Source organism: Pongo pygmaeus, chromosome 10 (assembly GCF_028885625.2).
Source record: "Pongo pygmaeus isolate AG05252 chromosome 10, NHGRI_mPonPyg2-v2.0_pri, whole genome shotgun sequence".
NCBI classification, from domain to species: domain Eukaryota; kingdom Metazoa; phylum Chordata; class Mammalia; order Primates; family Hominidae; genus Pongo; species Pongo pygmaeus.
Genome location: NC_072383.2, coordinates 13,608,135 through 13,631,665, shown reverse-complemented (window position 1 = coordinate 13,631,665; position 23,531 = coordinate 13,608,135). Strand labels below are relative to the sequence as shown.

The 23,531-nt window shown below is 44.4% G+C and overlaps 1 protein-coding gene across 1 annotated transcript; it reads right to left on the bottom strand.

Annotated features, from left to right (window-relative positions):
• Positions 1 to 2,791: 2,791 nt before the first annotated feature.
• EMP1 (epithelial membrane protein 1) lies at positions 2,792 to 22,859 on the bottom strand. Its single transcript, XM_054445009.2, has 5 exons — positions 22,676 to 22,859; positions 7,992 to 8,120; positions 6,008 to 6,104; positions 5,762 to 5,902; positions 2,792 to 5,049 (listed from the first exon to the last, which is right to left on the bottom strand). Exons 2-5 carry the CDS (start codon positions 8,067 to 8,069, stop codon positions 4,880 to 4,882), a joined length of 486 nt encoding a protein of 161 aa, XP_054300984.1. The 5' UTR covers positions 8,070 to 8,120; positions 22,676 to 22,859; the 3' UTR covers positions 2,792 to 4,879.
• Between the last annotated feature and the right edge of the window lie 672 nt (positions 22,860 to 23,531).

The window sequence follows — 23,531 nt, the reverse complement described above, 5'->3', positions numbered from 1 at the left end:
AGTGTGAAAACAGACTAATACAGGAATTTGGTACCAGGAGTGGGGCATTGCTATAAAGATACTTGAAAATGTGGAAGCACCTTTGGAACTGGGTAACGGGTAGAGGTTGGAAGAGTTTGGAGGGCTCAGAAGAAGACAGGAAGATGAAGGAAAGTTTGGAGCTTCCTGGAGACTTGTTGAATGGTTTTAACCAAAATGCTGCCAGTGATGTGGACGATTAAGTCCACGCTGAGGTGGTCTCAGATGGAGATGAGGAACTTATTGGGAACTGGAGTTGCCAATAGATCAGCAGTTAACCAGAAGCTTGAGTGGAGTATGGACCTGACATATGCATAGACACATTGACATCTTATGCTAGTGTTCCGGCCCTCCCTGCCCCGACAGTGATAGAAGCATCCATCAATGCCCATCCTGACATTGGCATAAAGCCCAGGTTGGAGAGATTGTAGATAAAGGCAGAGAGGCTATTATAATGCTTCTCACCTCCAGTTCCCCAGATGGAAGACAAGGAGGCCCTGGAACAAAGGAATGGCATTTGGGACAAAGTAATGTTGGCAAGTAAGAAATGCAGCCGTGGTCCAATCCACAGGAGATGCCAGGCAATTGCTCATGGCATGAGATAGGGTCATGAGGAAGAGCTGAGGGCCTGAAAATCTTTCTTCTTCCCTCCCTAGACATTCATGCTCCCACCTCATCTACATCCCACAGAGCCTCCATTTTCTCTAGGTATGAGATTTATTTCCAAGCTAGACTGAAAGCTGGAGGAAGATGGGACACATGTCTGCTTCATTTTCTATTTCCCCAGCATGTAGGTGCAGCACCCAGACCCTAGTTGTTTATCAATTATAGGTCTTGATGGTCATATCCCCAGCCTCCCGCCTCAGGGGTAGGCTTCACATGTCTCCCTTTCAGAAACAAAGCCACTTAAGACTCCAAAAACCCTCCTTCCCTTGGGCTCCACACAATCAGCATACATATTTCCTTATCTGCTGTGTGCTCTGAAAGTCATATCCACCTCCAAATGATACATCTTTAAAGTGAGTCACCCCTCCTCACAATCTACTCCAAAATTTCCAACAAATTTTCTTCTTTTCATTCTGCCTCCCACCAGCCTATCCTATTCCCTTCTCTCCCCCCACAAAATCTAGCTCTTCTTTAAATATATTTAAACATTTTCGCTAGGACAGTTCATCTATACAGGATATGCTACATTCTAACTATTTCTTAGTAAACATTGAAGAGAGTTTCTTCCTTTATTCAATATCCTTTTGGTCTTCATATGCCTTCTTTCAAGGCCTTTCTGAAATTTTTTTCCATGCCTGAAAGCCGGTGGGGTTTTACACAGGGACTGCAATGGCTAAGTCCAAGGCAGAATGGGCTCATTATCTATTAACCATTTGATAACTCAAGTTTATCCCTTGATGAATGAATAAGTTATCATTTACCTTTGGGTCCCATTCTTGAGTGGTCATGGAGAGCTCTGTAGATCACCCTCTTTATACTCATAATTTGCACAAATTTCACCTAAGAGTATTTACTTAACCACTTTAATTCAATTTGTTTCTACCTAAGACATTTAATTCAACAAATATTTATTAAGCTTCTCTGTAGAAGGGACTCTGGAAACTTTCAGACCTGCACTGTAGCACCAGCTCTCTGCTGGCCCACCCCCTGCAGACTTTGGGCTTGCCTGCCTTCAAAATCATGTGAGTCAATTCCTTAAAATAAATATATTTTTATTTATTTATATATATGTTTGCACACACACGCAAATCTTATTTTTTCTGTTTCTCTGGAGAATTCTGACTAATACACCCCCATTCACCATCCAGGCTTTTGAGGAGAAAGATACCAATCTTAGCAGCAGAGGACACTCTGGATAGAGCTAGGAGTTTGTTGCAGAGTCTGACAAAAGTTCCCTCTGGAGAAGGGATGGAAGGATAGCCTTGGGGGTTGATTTAGGACTGGGTGTATGACATGGGGGAAACGAAATCCCTGGGGGAGCTAAATGAGGGGAAGTGGACCTCTTATGATACTTTATCAGAGCAATCTAAGAAATCATGTAGGCCTCTGAGAAAGCATCAAGAATCAATGCAATTTGATTAATTGATTTAAAATATGTTGAACTTTTCAGCCTCCATTGTGTATTTTTGGTGCAATACTCTGTGCAACTATTTCATCCAAGACCAGAAGGGGCTGGAAGATTGCCTGCTTCACATTAAAACCCTCCTTATTGTATTGGTGCTGACACGACACAAGGATATGCCGTCTTTATCCAGTCCTTATTGCTCACAGAAAGATACCAGTCCTTACTGCTCACAGAAAGTAGTGAAGCCTCCCTTCACTCACAGAGCCCACACAGGTATGCCCTGGTTTATGTAATGAATGGGCTGCTACAAATAGGTGTGATGCATGCCTTTGTGAATCACTTTATATGTTGAAGACACATTAGAGGAGCTGGCTGTTTCAAAGAAACTTCAGAAGTGCCCATTTCTTAATGTCACAAGCATTTCTGATTTAAAATCATAACCCCTTTCTAATGTATTAGCTTATGAAGTTCCATTTTTTGCCTAAGAGGTTTAATTAAAGGAAGATAAAACCATGCTTAATAATATTCAGTTGCCTGAAAGAGCTATTGCAGAAATGCCTAATATATTACCAGAAAGTAGCTTAATGTCTCACATAAATGTCAAGTTGTCCAAATCAAACTGATAGGCAGCTTAATGAGGGATAAATGTCACAATTATCCATATTTCTCCACATTTTTTTAGAAAAAAAAACATTCACACAATGAAGGGAATCAGAATCTGTTTTTTTATCCCTAGAGTTATAAACATTTGTATCAAAATATTTACAATTATAGTATATGAAATAATCTATTAATGAAGAAGCCCAATACAGTACTAGAACAATCCACCAAAGTAATGCAAATTACATGAGACATAAATGTCACAGAAAAAAAGTAAAAGATAAGGGAATACGTGGTTTACTCCAGTCATAGTTCAACTTCTTAATGAAATGTGAGTATTTCCTTTGGACATGTCTGATATGTAAGTATGTTTCTGCACTAAGACAGCCTTCTATAATCATGTGATAATGAAATCATAATAAGAGTTCATCTTCCCACAGTTTTTGCTGGCCAATCTCTCTAACCTCAGCCCAGGTAATTTGGTGGCTTGTCCTCAACATTTCCTTAACCAGAATAAACACAGAGAAATAGAATTAGTAATAATCCTTTTACATAAATACCAGAAATCATGGCATAACAACTCCCCAAAAAGGAAAGGTATAAAAGAAATGGATGAGGAGAAAGCTAATAAAGAAAAGGAGGCAAGATGTCTCAGATTCTCCCTGGGGTAGATCTTCTCAGGGCGATAAAGAAAATGTCTTCCCAAAAAACCCCTTTAGACAGAATCTGAGATGGCTTAAAATAGCTGCTCCAGGGCAAAGCAATGCCTGCTTAACCAGGAATAACATACTGCTTCTAAGTCCTATATAGAGGTGCTCCTGCGGCAACAGACAGCTCGTCTACCATCTGACTAGGTACCACAAGAGTTTTTGCTTTTTTATTTTAAAGAAAAGATCCGCCCATCACCTATATTTTTATTTATCTCATGGGATTTTCTTATTTTCCTGGGAACGCAGGCACTCTGTTCTTATCATGGCTGAAATATGGTATGCTTAATACTTCACAATTATATAGCACCTTTCACCCAAGGGCCTGTTGTTTGATTTTGGTTTACGTGTGTTTTAATCAGCTTCCAGAATTGCCATGCCTCACCTGTGAAGTGGGATAGGCAGGGTCCCCAAGAGGTGATCACTCCAGATGGTCTAAGCCAGAGCTACCACTGAGCCTAGGAGCCCTGATCCTCAATATTGATAATTAGACAAAACTTCCTCAAAAATGTTAGAGGAAGAGTAATAGGATTGTGCTACAATGAGCCATGTCCATCTATCTCCTGTTGTATACTTAAAAGAAACATTGACTGCATTGAGGGGAATCCTAAAAACATGACCCTAATATGGCACTGTTGCAAGACTGCCCCTTGGATCCCATAGTTTGTGTGGTACTTTCACACTGAATTGTTCACTAGTGACTTTAGAGAAACTCCAGAAGAGCTGCCTTGGCTTTCAGCGAGAGGCCTAGCAAAGACCATGGCATGAGGTCTCCATGAGGGACAGCCATGTGTGAGGTCTGGACTGGGCTCTGACCATCCCCCAGGTTTTCCATTGTGAAAAGGTCTCCCTCTTGGTTTAGCTAACTCACCAGCATGACCTTACAAACTCTCTCTCCTCCTCCCATTTTGTCACTGAATTCCACAGAGCTAAATATCTGTTCCAAAGAGGGACAATGGCTCGCAGGCCAAAGCCCCCAGTAGGCACTTCAGGCTGGAATGTGATGTTTTGCTTTGGGTCAGAAGGGCAGGATGGCTTCCAGGCTTAGCATATTCAGCACAAAGACAATATCTGCTCTTGCCAGAACTTGTACCGCTATTTTAACTCAGTGCAATAGGTCTGTGGACCTCAGTGCATGACCCAGAATTCACCTCGGAAGTGGGGCTGGTGTTGTGGCAGCTGATGGGGCCCCAGACAGTGTGTGTCACTGAGAACAGCTGGAGGCCAAGTCTGGTGGCTGCAGGGAGGTTCTCTGGACCCCATCAAGGGAGCATCAAAGTACTAGCCAACTACTTTCTCCCCAGGGCAGGGGATTGGCAGTAGAGAAACTCCTCAGTAATGGTTTGGGATTTGACCTCCCCCCTTTCCTTCCCCCTCCCCCCTCCCCTATCTTGGTTTTTCCTGTACAGCAACCTCCACTTCCCTCCCAGATTCAATGGCTTCCTCCTCCCCACCCCCCAGATCCCCATGAACTCGTCCAGCCTTATTTCTTTCTCAGGACCAGATAGAGAACGCCGATGATGAAGCTGAAGCAGAAGCAGATCCAGGCCAGGATGTAGGAATAGCCATGGTGACACTCCGACCCTTGGAAGTTTTCACTGCACTTCGCATAACGATCAGTGTAGATGGACACCCCCACCAGAATGCACAGCCCTGCAGGGGAAAAGGAGATGTGTCGGTGTGTTTTCTTACATTAAAAGCAAGAAAAAGTTTTTATAATTTTACGAAGATCCTATTTCCCTCATTAGCAATAGAAAAATGAACTCTAGTGGTTTGTCCCTCAACAGGAGTTCTGTTGGATGTCCCCTGGGCCAAGATCGATGATATGTTGATAAATTAGAGGTGTCTGGGCTCTCATATCTGCACTGGTTTGTGTGGCCATAGTGTGATGTAAAACACAGAACCTCATGCCTACCACCCAGCTGTCCCGTCTGTCCCTCGTGGGTCTAGGAAAGCTATTCAGGGATGCAAAAGAGCATGTCCTCCCACCAAACCAAGTATATTGGGAAAGAACGACAATTAAATGAGAATCACAATAATTGTGTGCATTGTGGCAGTGGTTTCATCTTCCTGAGAACTCCTACCTTTCTGCCTTCTTCAAGTGTCTTGTACACACATGCTACTGAGAGATATGCGCTGCCACTTGGTAGCTACCCAGGAGCACTGGTTTTGAACAATGAAGCAGGTGAGGGTTCTTAACCCAAGCAGCAATTCAAGGTTCTCCACGAGAGAACAAATAACCAGAGGAGAAAATTGCACAAGGAAGTTTCACTGAACCACGTGCTAATCTGTTCAAGTTGCCAGAAGCACCCATGGTAAGATGGACTTAAAAGTGTAAACTGGAGTCTACCCATGAGATACTCACAGCACACCAGCGTGGTGGCCCCTGAGAGGAAGAACCGGTTTCCCTTCTCCATGGTGAAGAGCTGGAACACGAAGACCAGGAGGGCAATGACAGAGAAGATGATAGAGAGAATCATGAAGGCCTGCACTGTCTTCAGGGCATCTGTAGATACAGGGCGAGGAGAACAAGGGCATGAGGTCACTCCAGGGGCTGAACATTCCCTGACCACACCTATTGTCAGCACTGGGTCAATATCTTTATATATACCTTCACCGGCATATGACAGGGTCTCATTGCAGCTATTGTAGGAACAGTTTTTCCAAAGACCTACTGATGTAGCTCCATGATTGGAAACCACCCAGACCTGAAACCAGAAGGAGAAAAAATGTTGATTGAAAGCTGACCCTCTGATTTAAAAAGAAAATAACAAATCATCTTGCATCGGGATCAAATTTTAATAAAGACATTCTATTTAGCCATAACTATGGCTATGCAGCTTATCTGTGGATAAAAATAAGGTCCGATTAAAACTGAAGTTCACAAAGTTGCCAAGAGAAGAGAGACAGAAGAATGTGAACCCCGGAAAGAAATCACCTAGCCCTCTTTGGGCTCCACATTCTTCATGACTTAAAAAAATATGGAAGTAACTCAACCACAGTGGTTTAAAATTCTAAGGTTCTGAGAAACAGAAGTCCAGGATGAGGAAACTGGCTAGGTATGTGCAATTCATACACTCTAACAAGATTGTTTCATTTAAGTCCCTGGTTAACCAGGAAAAAAGTGAAATGTCCAACTGGAAACAATTAAGAAACATAAGACCTACTGGGAAAATAACAATGAATCTAGTGGTTAATAAGCCACTTTCATCTAAACAGAAGGATCAAACTTGACTGTCACAACATGCAAAGTAATTTGATAGTAAAATACTATAGCAAGTGCTTTCCTGTAGGGGCTACTAAAAGCTAAAGGGTGACCTGAATGGATTCCCCCAGACTGATCATGGTGCCGCCATCCCTTCCTGCCTGGCCCAAGAAAAGGAATTATCCTTCTGGAATAGAAAACAAGTGCAGGATCCTGTCTACACACACACAAATGCACACACTGGAAAGGCGGGGCCGGGAACATGCAATCACCTACGCCAATCCCTGCTCTTCATTCAATAAACAACTGTGTGCCTAGCCTTATATTAGGGGCTGGTAATTCACAGATACTCAGCACTTTGGCGCTCATTAATACACTTTGAAGAAGCTTATCAGATTTATCTGGATAGATATAGGAGTTGACATATAGAATGGCTAAATTATAAAATGAGGAGGTCGCATGGGCAGAGGTTGTCTTATCACAGTTATTCTTAATTAGCCTTGCTTATGATCACACCCACTAATGTTTGCAAAGCTCTTCTATCTGAACTTTAAAACTCACTTATACTTTAACTGTGATAGGGACCTAAACAGATTCTGAAACCATGGTTTGCCTGCCTAGTGATTGGTGGCCTTGGTTTTTAGGTCCAAGGAGCTGGCTTTTTTCTGAGAAAAGCACAAGTAAAAGCAAATTGGGTGCTATAAGCCACCACTAGAGGTCAGAGTAGCCCAGGGTTCAGAGAGAAAAGACACTACCTCCATTTTTTTTTTCTTGTTTTGTCTGAGTTAGTTAATTCAGTGGCACTGGGTTAATCTTGCAAAACTCCACTTTCACATGCTACTCTTTGCTCAAAATTTGAATTCGTCAGTCTGGCATCCTCTTCTTCCCATCTATCCTTCTAATCAAGCTTCTCCGAGGGGAAGTTCGGCTCCAGCCACATAGGTGTGTGTCCTCCTTATCCTCTGACCAAAGCTTGTCCTTCCTACATGTGCTCCTTTGCTAGCACTCCCACCTGAATGCATCCCTATGATCCTTCCACCTTCCCTCTTTCACTAAGAGAAACCTCAGCCATCTACCACTCCTCCAGGTTCACCTCAAGCTCCACTCACCCCTGCTGCTGGGAAGGCTCTTCTAGAGACCGAAGCCGCTGCACTAGATCCTCCAGCCCTTAACCACCTACAGCTCTAGCAGGATCACTCCTGTGGACATTCACTTTTATCCTCCTGTTATTTAATTGTTTGAAGAGCAAGCGTGTGTTTATTTTGTTTTCCCACAACTGAGCTGTAAGTTCATGAAGGGCAAGGGCTGTGGCTTAAACTTCTTTTGTGCACTTGATGTAAATATTCGAATGATTTCTCAATGAATGAATGAACAAAAGAACATTACTCACATTGGCAATGGTGCTAACAAATAGCATAATAACAGTAGCAATGTGGACCACAAAGATACCAGCCAGCAATACCAACATCTTGGCTCTTTTTTTTTTTTTTTTTTTGGTAACTCGTGAGCAAAGAGAGTTCTGAAAAGAAAAAGAAAGGGACAAAAACGGTTACTGTCAGATTCAATAAGACGACTCAGCTTTCCCACACGTGTGGGCTATCTGCTAACATGGGGAAGAGCTGCACTAAAAACCATCCCAATCTAATCATAAATTCCTGAAAACACCCCTGTAACCTAGTTCTGATTTGCCTAAGTGCATACCTACATGGAAACAGAATTTGGTTTCTTCTTGGGTATTTACATACTCATTTCTCTAATACATTCTATTTCAAAAAAGGAACAAGAACATTTTATGATAACTGTTAATATTTTATTTTGTTTGTGTTTTAGAGGTTAAAAATAGGACTTTGATTTTCAAAGAAGTAGGCCTTTATAAATTCCAGGTCTCTGTGCAACAATGTCATATAAATGTCCATTTTCCACTAGGAAAATGTCCATGCTTTCATCAAATTGCTCACCCAGCACTTTTAATAGAAGTAAATGCCTTCTGAAGAATAGCAACTATTACTCAATGCCCATACACTGAATAGGCTACTAATTTGATCCCGGGCAAGATATAAAATGTGAGAGGCACAATTCTATTATTATAATGCTGTTTGGTTTTCAATAATTATAACAACCTAATTACAGTTTAATGGTCTGGTCACCCTCTGACCGAGCATTTCAGACTATTATTACTTACACCTGAGCCTTTGGGCTCTGTGTGCCTCATGGCAGGAAGCCTGCCATTGGTCTGGGCAGAGAGTCGTATTTTCCACAGCTCAGTGAGACGGTTCTGGGGGCTTTAAAAGTAATGCAACTTGAGATACCACCAAATGTGCCTTCTCCTTGTACATGACATTTACACAAATTCCAATCCTTCAGGACTCAATACAGAAGACAGGCAAATGCATAAATCACAGGGTGGGAGGATTGGGAACTAATATCGATTAAGAATGTGCACGGATAAACAAAAGCTTTCAGCCATAATGGCAGCAGAGAAGAAGGGAGCCCATTGATCATAAAGCCTAGGAAATAAACGAAGTGTGAAGGATACACGTGGGGGAGGCTATTCTGATTTATGTCAGCTACAGAAGGAGAGCTTTGTCATGCCTAAAACTGTCACAAAGCAGTGCAGGCTCAGAGGGACATCAAAAGAAAAGGGCTTGAGGTTATTCACACCCTAGGCAGAATGGATATGTGGATGCCCCAACCAAGGGAGGAGATGGCCAGGCACATCCTGCAAGTTGTTCCACTGCCCTCTCTCACTCCACCTAATTTAATTGATGCTTTTAAATGTGCTTGAGCCACTTTCATGCCACATCAGGTATTTATTAGAGAGCACTGATACTATAATTCCAACACTTCACTTGCCTTTTATCTCCTCTCACTTTCTTTATCAGGCAACCAAAAATCTAGAATGATCTAATATACATCAGGGTGCCTTGCTCTCTGCAAGCAAGGAATGAGAGGCAGACACTGGCTTCCACCATTCTCCCTGACCCTCTCCAACAGCCCCTTCCCAATCTGGCCACTTCCTTCCAACCCAGGCTGTTTTTTAGGAATGTATCCAATTTAACTGTGAATGCAAAAATGATGACTTTTATCCTGCCTCTTCAGGGGAGAGGTTGGAGCTTTCATGTCTGCTATTAATAATCTCCCCACACATTCAAATTCATTTTTGCTTTTCTCAGGTTCTAGCACACCTCCCCAATTTTCTGCTTGACTTAAATGCACAGTAAAAGAGTTTTTTGAATCAGACAGAGGTTGAATTAGAATCATATCCAGTTATTTGACCGCTCATCTGTTTCCTCATTTAGAAAGTGGAAGTCACAATGTCAATTGCAAAGGGAAATGTGAGGATGAATTCAGATTGTTTATGTAAAACACCTAGTGTCTGGCACATGGCAGCTACTAATAATGGGGTTGCTTTAGCTGTGGTTATTATTATTACTATTATTCATAAGTGAAGCCGGGTAGCTGTTGCCAACCCAACCCAGTTACTCAATCACTAGGCTGCCCCATGTTAAGTGCAAGTAATAAGATATCGGCTGTCTAGTTCACGAGGCAGGGTGTATAAAATCCTTTCGGTCCTCTTAGAAATTGTCATTTATCTAACCCTTGCCCCTTAAGGGGGGAGACCTCTAAGAGCACACCCTCAGGAAAGACCAGGAGAAAGTTCACTTTCTCAGCCCAACTTCCTCATACCCCCCAAGATTCACACCTCACCAGATCCTGATCTCCTTGCCCCCTATGGGGAAAGGAACAGGCTGATTGCAGGGAATTACAAATATTACATAACGGATACTTATGTTTAATCCTCCTTGGGCTCTTCAAATGACTTTCTTGTTCCTGTTACTTCTAATTTACAAACATCCTCTTCTTAAAAGTGGGAAGAGCTGGAGGGGCCAATAACAGAATATAATCCACCAAGTGAGGCCGCTTAAATGAGTCACAGAAAACATTCCCTCCCTAATAGGCTGTTAGGAATTCAGCAGCATTTTGTCTCCTTGGGTTGCTCTGTAACCCCTAAAGTCAAGTCTGATTTCCTCTGCCCAGCTCACACTCTCTGTCTCAATGACCCCTCCCATGGCACCTCTACCTGGGCCCGTGCATCACAGCCCTGGTGGTGTGCACGAGTGCCTGGCCCCTGGATCCACCTGACCATATGCCCTGCCCATTGCAGGCTGGAAGAATGGATGTAAGAATCAAGCAAAAGAGCGACTCTCTTTCATCTTAGATTTTTGTGATGGTGCCCTCCCTGTCTTTTCACCATGGAAAGAAGCAAAATGTCTTGAGTTAGCAAGTGGTCTTGTGCAAAACACACAGTTCTCTCTGCTTTTAGCTGCTGTATCCAGCCAGAAGGAGGGGCTGTTTAGCTTCAGCTACAACTTCTCCATCTTTTCACTGGCCCATTATTTGTCATGTTTTACTAATATCATTCACTGTCAGTTTAGAGGGGCTTCCATTATTTTCAATGGCCTTCCCCAAAACAGGTGAAAACAGAATGAATTATCTTCTTGAGTTTCTGGGCTGAATCATCCCTAGTTACCCAGTCTTTCCACTGTGCTAGATACCTCCTGCCCCCAGGGAAACCCTCAGTCTGGGAGGAGGTGATCATTGAGGTCTTTATGAAAAAGCCATTAGTGGTACCTAATGGGTAAATGTCTGGGCATTTATCAAATAGCAGAGTATAATAAACAGAAGAACCTCTGCTCCTGAAACTTCCACCCACCCATTACTTGCAAGGTAGCTTGTGGGGAGATTCATTCTCTGCCCCATTGTGAATCTTGCTTCATACAAAGGCACTGAAAAAAATACCATTTACGAGAATTTATACCATTGGAAGTATTGGTGGCTACTATTTATTTCTTAGCAGTGTGTTTCACTAAAATAATAGTAGACTTCTCCCTCAGCCCTCTCTAAAATGATATGGGTGGCATCTCCAGTGGAAAGCATACCCCTAGTCCTAGTAAGGCAGCGCAAACCAAGATGCAGAGAATCACAGCATTGCAATTCTGAATACTTTGAAGCAAGACCCGCTTTTTGCAGAGCATTTGGTGCACTGGGCAGTTCCAAAGTTGTAGGGGAATGCTCATAACAGCGTTCATTTGTGGTGCTTAGACTCCCAGACCTAGGCCAGCAGAGCTTATCAATTCATTGCATTTTTAAAGAACAGGCCATCCACTGACTTCTGTGTGGATGCCAGGAACACATTTCTGTACCCACCACTGTGAGTGGAGGATGATCTCCTTCTTAAGCCTCATCTACCTAACATACATGGCACAGGGGCAGTTAGGGGCTGGGTGGGAAACTGAGGAAGGTATAGGGGTCGTGTATGTTGACTCTGGAGAGAAGTATTATTAAGAGAAATAGAGATCAGCACCTCGGAGCCACACACGGGTCTCTGATATCCCTTTTCTGTTCTTCTTTCTGCCCTAATGGACAGGCTTGCAGTTCCCTACCTCCGACCACCATCTTTTGTTTCTGACCACTGTTCCTCCTTTTCTTTCTGCATTGCCCAGACCACACTACAGCAGAGGTGTCTTTGTGGTCCTAGCTCTAATGCAAACCTCACAAACACTGACCATTCAGTATTCAGATAAAGTTCTTAGCTAACAGAATAGCTAATATAGTTATAGTCAGTAGAAATAACCCTGAGGGAGTTCGAGATCATCCTGGCTAACATGGTGAAACCTAGTATCTACTAAAAATACAAGAAATTAGCTGGGTGTGGTGGCACACACCTGTAGTCCCAGCTACTGGGGAGGCTGAGGCAGGAGAATCGCTTGAACCAGGGAGGCGGAGGTTGCAAAGAGCCGAGATTGCTCCATTGCACTCCAGCCTGGGCAACAGAGCAAGACTCCATCTCAAAATAAAATAAAATAAATTAAATTAAATAGAACCCTGAGGATTAAAATTGCTCGTGACTATAGCTCTAAAGGACTAACTAATATGAGACATGAGAGAAGGGAAAGAGGGATAACCAAACCTCTCAAGTTTTCTCCATCCATTTAAATCTTTATTGGCTTCTTGCCTCCCTCTTACACACCACACACACACACACACACACACACAAAAGAAAGAATCAAAGGAACACAGCCCTGAGACTGCCATACATTGCCTTGTTGCCTTTGTTCAGGCAGCCTAACACTTTTAGGGTTCTCTGACCAGTGAGAAATTACTCAGGCCCCCATGGGAGCCTTTCCTTTTCTGGTGGGTAACTAAATCTGCAGAGACTTTGAGAATAATTGACTTCTAAGGAACAGAAGGGAAGTTTAGAGGTGCATAATTTGGCTCCGTGATTGCTAAGCTAGGTGTCAGATAACTTCTTCCTGTCCAGAAGTCTGTGTGTTCATTGAACTGCCATGGGGCCTGGGGGCAGCAGCAATTCTTTAAGAGTGGCCTAAAACACAATAACTGGGAGCAATACAATAGAATAGAGCAACCAAAAACCCACTTCTCCAGTGAAGGAAGTGGTCAAAATCCTGGGCCTTGAGTCACTGAAGAATTAGCCTTAGCCGAGGGGTGGGAGGGGAGCATGCTCAGAAATCAGGGGCTGAAGATGATGCAAACACTGGGGGAGGCCCTCAGGGCTCAAATTTCCATGATTCATTTGAGAGTGGGTGAGATTCTCCCAGAATGAAAGGCATCATGGAGACCTTCTCTACAAAAGGGCATGAGAGAGCTTTCTGAGAAGCAGGAGATGGATCTGGCTGGCATTTCCCTGGCAGCTTAAGAAAGATCAGGTTTTTTCTGGGGAGAAGAGAGCAGTAATGACCACTGCCAAATGTCCTATCTTCCCTTCCCCTCATTCCACTTTTGTTGCCCAAAACATCACAGTCCTACCCTGAGTTTCTACCTCCATTACTTCTCTCACATCCTTCCTTATGTTCCATTCCCATTGCCACTGTCCAGTTCAGGTCCTAGCCTGACTATGGCATCAGCCTCACCCATGACCCTGTCTCTGAACGCCTCCCCTCTAACATATCTTCTACCCTGCTACTGGGTTATCTGACCATGGCACTCCCCTACTCAAGAACCTCCAAACCCCCACCACTAACCACCACCAATCACCAGGAAAGAGGCTCCAAGCACCTCAAGCCAGCCCTTGCAATCCCAGGACTTGGATTTCCAAAAATAAAAGCCCTGCTTTTGTATTCTTCTTTCAGTGACAGTCTATCAAATTCTTTTCAACCAAGCTAAAATCCTACCTCTTCTAAAAAGCCTTCCCAGATCCATAGGTTAGGAGCAGTTTTCTTTTCTCTCTTCTTCTATTGCCCTCACATAGCTTTTTATTAAAACCACTAATGACAGCCCTAAGATTTTAAGTCCCTGAAGGGAGAGTCTTGCCTGTGACAGGTACCAAATAAATATCTGTTCAATGAACAAATAAATGAATTAAGGATGGCCATATTTTCTTCCCCATGGAAAAATAATCAATGTCAAAATGACTGAAGACTCCATAATAAACAGAATTATAGAGGGAAAATATTTCCTTTTTTTAAACATACATAGACTTTAGTCCTTTATTATTTTTCAGCAATTGTTTAATACTTTACTACAACTATGTATTGAGCATCTTATTGTATGCAAACTTTGCTATATATTTCTATATAAATACCTATGTAAATATGTGACTGTTTCCTGAGTGCATTTGAATATACAAGGGTATATATGTGTGTGTTGCCTTTTGTTCAAGAGGAAATAAGTGAATGCAAAGAAAATGTCTTAAATTTCTAAACACTAGTTTGTCTGCAGATTTAACCTTTCTCTCTACTTCTTTGAATTATAGAATCTCAGGACTGAAGAGGGAGGTCTTTAAAATTCCTTTTCAATTCAAGAAAGTCATCTACAAATCTGACCAAAGAACTATCTGAATCACGCTTAGTCTCCTCCAGTCATGGAGAGCTCACTACCTACCAGGATCCCCTCCCCGATTAGAAAGATTTTTCTGACAATACATCCAAGTGTGCTCTTGGCAACGACCACCACCATTTTTAATTCTGCCAGTGAGATTACCCGACTAGACTAATTCTTCCTCTTTCTAGCATGGTTGTCTTCACAGCAGAACTACCAGGTTATCAGAAGATTCACCAGAGGCTCTCACCTTAGATCTCAAAATCTCAGTCAAGTCATAACAGAGTCCTGAGATTACTGCTAGACACTCCCTGTCTTTTTGTTGGCCAATGTTTTTCTGACAGTGAAATTCTGATCTCTTTCTGGATAACTGTAAACTTTGGAGAAAGCTTTCTCACAGCATCTGACCAAAGACGTGGTGCTTCCTCCAAAGCTCGAGGAGAGAGGGAGGCGTAGCCGCTTCTGGTCACTGACCCCCATGAATCAGACGACCCCACACCACCTTCCTCAGCGTGACACCTGAAACTCCGCAGCTGCCTCTCCTTCCTAAGGACACCGCGCAGGGTGGCACGAAAGCCTTTCTGTCCTCTGCGCAAGTCGGGAGCATTTTGTTTTTGTTGGTTTGGTTTTGATGTGTTTGTTTCCCATGAAGGATCATTTGGTTGGCAAAATGGATGCGCATGTAACACAAAAGCAGAAAAGGAAGCACTCCCTTCTGGGGGCAGCCAGAGAGGATGTGTCTGGCGGAGGAAAAGACTGGGATTAAAGGCAGGCTGAGTGGATGAGACCTTGGATGAGCCTCTCTGGCCATTGTTATTGTTGTTTTATATCAAGCGTACTTTTCCATTCTCAATATTGTTTTTATGCAGGGGTGGGAAAGCAGGGTATTAATTTCTCCGTGGGAAACATGGGGAGAAAAAGGATTCTCAAGGGCCATTTCCTCTGGCCTCTGCATAGCTCATGTTTGGTGTGGAAGTAAGGAACCTCAGGTAGGACTTGATGTTGGAAAATACAGGGCAGTTTTTACGACCAGGAGAAACATCATCAATCAAGCAGCAAAAGTAATAGGGACCTACATGCTGCAGAGAAAACAATTATTTTTTTCATCTCCCAAATGCAGGCTATTATAAATGGGGGTTATTATACAGCAAGTCATGTTGGTCTGGTGCTATGTAGACTAGGACAGAGTCTCACATAGTTAGGGGTGAGGATCCAAGGTGTGGGTTGGGAGTGGGGTAAGCACGCTGTATGAGAGAGAGAGAACCTATTGGAGAACCAGATTCTTATAATAAATCTGCCTCTGACCAACTTCTGACTTTGGAAAAATCACATAACCTCTCTGGTCAGTGGCTCCTACAGGCACAGAGTTCAAAGTAGCACAGAGCAGGGCTTCTCAGCTCCAATCCTGGCTCCACGACGTCTGAACTGTGACCTGTAGACCTCACAGGATTAGCGTGAGGGCTGAAGGCCTGTGCCAGGCACAGAGCGGGGGCCACACAGTTCCTGGTTGGTTGGTCTCTTTCTCCGTGTAAAATGAGAGGCTTGGGCCAGCGAAATGGGCTTTATGCTTCTCTGGCAGAGCCTGAGGGCCAACAATTATGCTAAAAGCAAACAAGCTACATGAATATTGTTTTTGCAAATGCTCCCAAGGAGAATAACCTCTCTCTCTTATTTCCGCTTGTCCTCCTTTGTGTTCAGGGGAGGGGTGGATCTGGGCAACATCTGCGAAGACTGAGGCCAGACCTGGGCTGTGAAGCTGGGGCCCAGCCCACTCCCCCAGACTGCAGCTGGTCAAGGGATCGGGCGATGTTCCCTGGGCGAGGACGGAAGCGTGAGTTGCCTTCTGCTTTTGACAAAGGAGTGTTCTGGCAGCCAGAATGTCTTCAAGGGAGAAGTTGCCAAGATAATAACTAGGAGTTTGGGAAGAAAACCTAGGTGTGGCCCGGCCCCAGCGGCGCTTGGGTGGGACCAACAGTAGATGGCGGCAACATGCTTCAACCAGCAAAGCTGCAGCCTCCTGGAAGGCGGCAAGCTGGGAGGGGAGGCCCCTTGCCTAGAGACACCCCAGACCCACCAGATGGGCTCAGGGCTTCATTTCAATTCGTTCTTTAGAGGTTGGGAGGCGTTGAGGTCATTCAGTCCAACCCCTTGATAAGAAGGAAATGCACGTCCCCAAAGGAGAAATGGAATCGAATCAGAGCTGAAGCCATTTCGCACCTTCCAGGCAGGGCTCTTCCACCTGGCATGATTTTCTCTCTCCTGTCTCTTGGCTTAGGGTTTGGTGGAAGTTCTAGAACTTCTACCAGATCTACTGTTCTCTCTTTTCCTCCTACCATCTCTGAGTTAATCAGAGAGTCAGCATATACCCCTTAAAACTGTGCCAATTATAAAAACACAGGGTCTTCAGAGGCCACTGCTTCTCCCTGTCGTTTTGCTGAGAAGGCCCACCCAGCAGCGCCAGGCTGCCTGGCCACCACAGGCCCGAACCAGATCCCCCTGCAAACTCCGAGCAACCTTCTAACCCTCAGCACAGGAGTCCCCACCCCACCCAGACATGGAGACTATCTTTCAGTAAAGGGAAGCTCCAGGTCTCAGCTTCAGAGCTTTCTCTGAGATCAATGTGAACACACTGGCTTGCCCCAAACTAGTTGTTTCAGGGTTGCAAACCTCTCTCCAACTCCCCTTCTCCAGTGTCCTGGGCAAGGGTCTTTGATTCTTTGAAATGAGAAGTCTAAGGATCAAGGACCCCATTGTGCTCTCAGCTCTGATCTGACCTGGAAGAGAAGAAACATTGAAGAGGTTCCAGCCTGGTGGGCACACGTAATGGAAACTAAAATGATACCAAAGAGGTGTCAACTATCCTGAAAAAACAAGAGGTAGCCAATGCGACAAAAGATTCTTCACAGGGGACAAAGAATTGAATTTTGACCGAAGGACTGTCCTGAAACATTGAGGGTGGGTGGTCCCCAAACAAGAGCGGAAGGATGGGAAGGGAAACATCCTCATCACTTCTCCCTTGCTCTTTTGCCCCCTTTCTGTCTTTCTCTATCCACTTAGCTTTTTCTCCCGCTTCTAGGTCTTTCTGCCTGCCTCCTCCCTCAACACACAGGCCTGGGAAACAGCATCCCACTTGCTCTCCCTCCCTCCCTCCTGTCCTAGTTGCATCTTCCTCTTCCTCCTCTCAAATTGTTCCTCTTTGGCTCCTGTCCACACCTGTACACCACACCCTCATGCTGCAGGGTCTCCCTCCTCAAGAAGAGGGTGGAGTTTCTTTCCCAGGGCCAGCTTAGTTTCTCCCTGAGCCTGATTCTGTTCCTGGTGAATGCTTTGCCATTGTCAATGTCTTCGTATACTCAGCCTGCCCTCCTCATCTGAGCTGGCACCCTTTACGTTTAATTACTCAAACCTCTTTCTTTTATTCCCAGTGCCGAGTGAATGCTCATGGCTAAGTCCGGGGAACACCATGCCTAAAGAATCTGTGAGTGGATGGGGCAGAGGAGGCTCCGTGGGTCCTCAAGGGACCTAGGAGACGAGAATCCTCTGCAAAATGCCCATTTCAATGCCACGTGTTGCCCTGTTTCACTTTTCTATGAATTTTTACCGATTAAACTAGCTGCTAGTGTCAGCCCAAGGGATTTCTCAAAATAGAAATGGCAGGATCTTAATTTTTTTGTTTTTCGTTTTTTTTGGTGTTTTTGTTTGTTTGTTTTGTTTTTATTTTTTTTGAGACAGGGTCTTGTTTTGTCGCCCAGGCTGGAGTGCAATGGTACAATCATAGCTGACTACAGCCTCAAAGCCCTGGGCTCAATCAATCCTCCTGCCTCAGCTTCCCAAGTAGCTGGGACTACAGGCATGCACCACCACGCCCTGCTTTTTAAAATTCTTCTGTTAGAGACAGGGTCTCACTAGGTTGCCCAGACTGGTCTCAAACTCCTGGGTTCAAGTGATCCTCCCACCTCAGTCTCCCAAGTAGCTGGGATTACCATGCCTGGCTGAATCTTAGAATCTCAGAGCCATAAGGGGTCTGAAAGAACCACCAAGTTCAACTTCCGAAAGCAAGAAGACAAGTGCCTCGCCTGTGGTTACATGGCAGAGTCAAGATAACACCACTGCCCCTCTGTCTTCCTAGTCAGCTGTCTTACGTCTGCTCCAGGATTCTTGCCACGGTTTCAAACTGTGCTGAAAGGGCTCTCTAGTTTAACTACCCTGTTTGAAGAAACAATTCACGAATCAGGCTCAGCAAATAGAAAAACTATCACAGCCACATAAGGCCAAGCGCATCAACAGCAGAGGATTCCATTGCAGTTCCAGGGAAATGCCATCTCCACAACACAAAAGAAAAACTTGACCCAAACATTTTGTTAAAAAGAAAGAGACAGAAGCAGCAATCACCACAGGTGTTTGTGCTTTCATCTTTCTGCTTCAGTATCAGTGAATCTCCCAGGTAAATTGAAGGAAATGGTTTTACCCAGGCAGGACACCAGGGACTGAAGTGTTGCAAAGAGTAGTCTCAGGACGTGTGTATGTCGGGGCTGGGTGCTGAAGATTCAAGTAAACCCCTAACTGGAACCATATTTGGGCTTTCTTGATTACTGAATAGCAAGTGCAGTCCAGAAATTCAAGATCACCTGGGCGGATCTGGGAAGAGTATTAGAAAAGGGAAGCTTATGGTGAGAAAATTCCCGTTCTACACTGGTTAAGGGTTAGGAGCTCTTCTCAAGGGGTTGATACCCAGATTGCTGGCCAGCAATTACAAGGAGGCTACATTTGATGGGCAGCCTGTTCCCGTAATTACTATGATGGGTGGTGACAATGTATAGATGTGGGCTACATGAACTATGGACCAAATTATGGGACAATCCCCAAAAGGCCTAGCTGGAAGCCTGTGTCCTGGTATTGGATTGATCTAACCATGACCTAGTAGGTAGCAACACTGGGTGTGTCCCTCCGAGTATGTACATCTGAGAGTCCCAAATAGGCCTGAGGCTTTGTGTTAGGCAGCTATGTACATACATGTGGGAGGTTAAAGAAGGAACCATATTCATGCATTTAGAAAATTAAATACCTCCAAATCAAAAACCCTGTGAGTATGATTAACTATGTGCATAATTCCAAACTTCAAAAATGCTCCCTGCCCTTCTGAGCCTTAGGCAAAAAAAAAGAAGAAGAAAAGATAATGCAATGTAGATCCATCAAGTTGTATTCATTAAATATTAAATAGACATTAAGTGTTTAGAGGATAGGACTCATTGGGTGGAGCAACAACAAAACCAGAATAGATATTTTCTGAGTTGTTTCAGGCCAGCAGAATCAGGAAGTTATAAGGAAGTTGATTTTCCTTGATTTAAGGAACTTTAATAAAATTAGAGCTGGCCTGCTAAGGGGAATGAGTGTGGAGGTACACACTGAGGTTCTGAGCTCCCCGCATCTGGAAATTTTAAGATCTGTAGGATGGCCATCTGTTCAAGATGGTGTAAAAATTAGATTTCTGCATACAGTAAGAGAATGAATGAGATCCAAGATCCCTCCCAAATTTAGAATTCTGTGAACGAAATGAAGGATGAAATGGAACTGACTTGCCTCCTGCCCTTTCCCGTGTCCACGTTTCAGTTATGTGCCCCACCAGGCTCCATAGAGTCTACAGAAAAGCAGTCTTGCCTCATCCACAAGTTTTCCCCGGTCTTCAACGGGTCTCTCTACAGTAGTCCCTGTGGGTCTGGCACTACCTGAAATCCCTAGAGCCACCCAGAGCAAGCCAAGAGGGTCTGCGTTCCCAGGTGAGGGGTCTCCATGAAGCCCACTGACAAGGCTGGGAACTTGATGGGCCTAATCTGGTCTCTGGAGGAAGCAGGAAGGGCTGAGGAAGGCGCAGTGAGTCCTTTCCACAATCCACAGAAGGGATGTCTTTCCTTTCTCCAGCAGTCTGCCCAGCAGTCCTGGGAGATAGCCAGATTCTAAGGATGTGATTTGCTCCAAGTTGGTTCTTGATGGCCTTTTGCCAACTCCCAAGACAGTTTAGTACCCACAAACAATGTAAATGTGGGGGGCCCTCTGACCAGGGCGCCAGACAGGATGTCCTGCAGCCCCCGCCCCCGCCCCATTCTTCGGAGTCTGGGTGGAATTGGATCTGCCCCTGAGGGTGGGAGGCAGCGGGCGGAGGCGGGGGAAATAACCCTCACATTTCGGTATTGTCAAAGCTGAAATCCAGAAAAACTCTCACAGCTAAGGGACTCTTTCACTACTTCTTGGAGGAAGAGCAGAGCAGGAATCAGAACGGCGTTTTTCTAAATTGCCTTCAAACTCCAGGAAGTAACATGTAGCATATTTTCTCCTGTATAAACCCATAGTATCATGTGAAACGTTGCCACAAATAATGCAATTCATGATGGTTTACACTCCCAACATTGTCAGGGCTTTCCGTTTGCTGACTGGTTATTAGTTTTAACCTGCACAGAACTAAAAGATTTGTATAATTTTCACAGAATGTTAACACTATTGATTTAATAATGGCTTCGCTAATCCACATCCATGTAATGTGGAAATAATAAACATGTGAAGCAAATGTAGGAGTTCCCTTCATCTTGAAAAGTTGCCCTGATGCCTACTCAATCATCCCCCTTGGGGCAGTTTTACAAGAAGCATTGCCTGCTCAACACAGGGTTGATTACATCTAAATCTTCTCTCCCAATGTACTGCCTTTCTAAAGGAAAAGCCTAACTTTGTCAGACAAGCTGAATCCTGTCATTCTCATCTTGTTTACTTGGGGAAAAAATATTCCAGCGTCTATGTTGAAATGGGCCACACCTCGGTAGACACCCAAAATGCTAACCGAAAAAAAAAAAAAGAAAGAAAAAAAAGAAAAAGCACCCTTCTTCATTCCTCCAGATTTCATGATTAGCATGAGTGTTTGCATTTATACAATCACATTTCGGGAACGAGAGAAAAGATAAGCATTTCAAAACAATCACTGCCTTCCATGCAGAGAAATTCCACATCCACTTTCTTTTAAAAGTTCTTTTATCGTTTCTGGTATGCCATCTTTTCACTCGGCACTGAAAGGCAGCTCTTTCTGGGGTGAAAGCACAAAGCCACTCAACAATTTTTAACAGGCACAGATGAAGTTCTCCTGCCCCACCCTCTTCTCCAAACCCAGCTTCCCTTTTGCCTCCCCCGCCCTCCACATCTGGCCAAGAGAAGGCATCTGGAATCCTCATCAGCTCCTGCTTCGACCAAATGAACCCCTCCCACATTTCATTTGAAACACCATTTGCCTCCCTCTCTTTCTCTCTCTAACGGTTTTCTTTTTTCTTTCTTTTTTTTTTTTTTTTTTTTGAGATGGAGTCTCACTCAGCTGCCCAGGCTGGAGTGCAGTGGCACAATCTTGGCTCACTGCCACCACCGTCTCCCGGATTCAAGCAATTCTCCCGTCTCAGCCTACCAAGTAGCTGGAATTACAGGCACCTGCCATCATGCCTGGCTAATTTTTGTATTTTAGTAGAGACAGGGTTTCACCATATTGGCCAGGCTTGTCCTGAACTCCTGACCTCAGGTGATCTGCCCGCCTCAGCCTCCCAAAGTGCTAGGATTACAGGCATGAGCCACCGTGCCTGGCCAACGGTTTTCTTTAAACAAACCAATCCCCCTCTTCCCATCCTGTGAGGAGAAAAAAAAATACTTCAATTTAAACAGAAGTGAATAGAGAAGCAAACAGGCAGGAAAAGCAATGTCAAAAATAAACTGAAAACCAGTTATCTATCCACCACCACCAAAAAAATCCCAACCAACAACCAGCCAGCAGAGAAACAATTCAAGTCCTGAAGAAATCAGAATCAAAACAGAGGAGGTGAAAAACATCTGGCCAGTTCCCAATGTCATTTCCAAAGTGTGTGGTGTTTCCTCCATAAACAGTATCCTATCCCAGCTTGTTTCAAAGTCCCTGCTCCCTCCACATCCTAGAACGAGAACCCGGTCACTGCCAGGCACGATTTTAGCCCCATCCCACTGATTTCCCCAGACTCCATCCTCAAAATACACTTCTCTGAACTTTCTGGAAAAAGTTGTCTCTGTATCCACTTTGAGCCAAAAGTTTCAAGGACTTGGTTCTTAGAGGATCATAGAAAAATAGCGAAGGAAAAAAAGAAAAAGCAAAGCTTAGATGAGGTCAGAAGAAGCAGAGCCGTGGAAAGGAAGGAGAAGTTTTGCTGAGAGTCCCCACAGCATTGGGAGCTGTCCTACCTGAAGGGTCCCAGCGACAGAGGCGCTCTGAGTGGCAGGTGCTGGCAGCAGCCCTGGTCCGATCTTCTGGAAGTATGCGACCGCACTGAGGGGAAGGACCTGCCTCCCGGGGTTATAAGTTTCCTCTGCTGGTGTACTGGGGTGTGTAATGGGCGGTTTCTTTTCACTGTGTTTTAAAGGAGTTTCTATGAATCAGTCTGGCTTTAAAAAAAAAAAAAAAAAAAAAAAAAGATTTGTTGGTAAGCTACGCCCTGCTAAGCTGGCAGTCAGTCAAGAGTGGCTGGGAGTGAGCCATCAATTCAAAGAACCCTGTTGTAGGCTCTCTCTGACTCAGACACACAGACCACAGTGGAAAAAAGGAGGGACATTGCTTCAAATGAGTAATAGGATCACACAAATAGATCTGTTTACTGAAGTCCATTCCTCCTTACCAAAAAGGAGACTTGGTTACCATGGACATAAGGCAAAACACAAGGTTTCAGCCTGGGAGGGGGAGGAAAGGGGCCAGTGTCCTGCTGACTGAAGTCCTAGGTCATCATCCAGAGAGATTCCCAGTCTTCCTCCCCCATTAAATGCATCAGCTGCTGCTCACTGTCAGGAATTATCAGATTCTTTTTTTTATTTACTTCCCTGACGGACCCTGGTGCACTGTCCTGTGGGTGGCCATACAGGGAGGCCCTGAAGGCGAAGGGGACACACCAGGAGCCCTTGCAGCCCTGCCTCTGAGTGATGGAGCACTGATTGAGCAGCAGAGAATTCCTGGTCTTTCATTATGCTCTGCTAGTGCCCGTGTGGACCCTCCACATTCCAGGAGGAAGTCCTCTAGTTAAGAACTTTGCTCTCTGTAATAATCAGC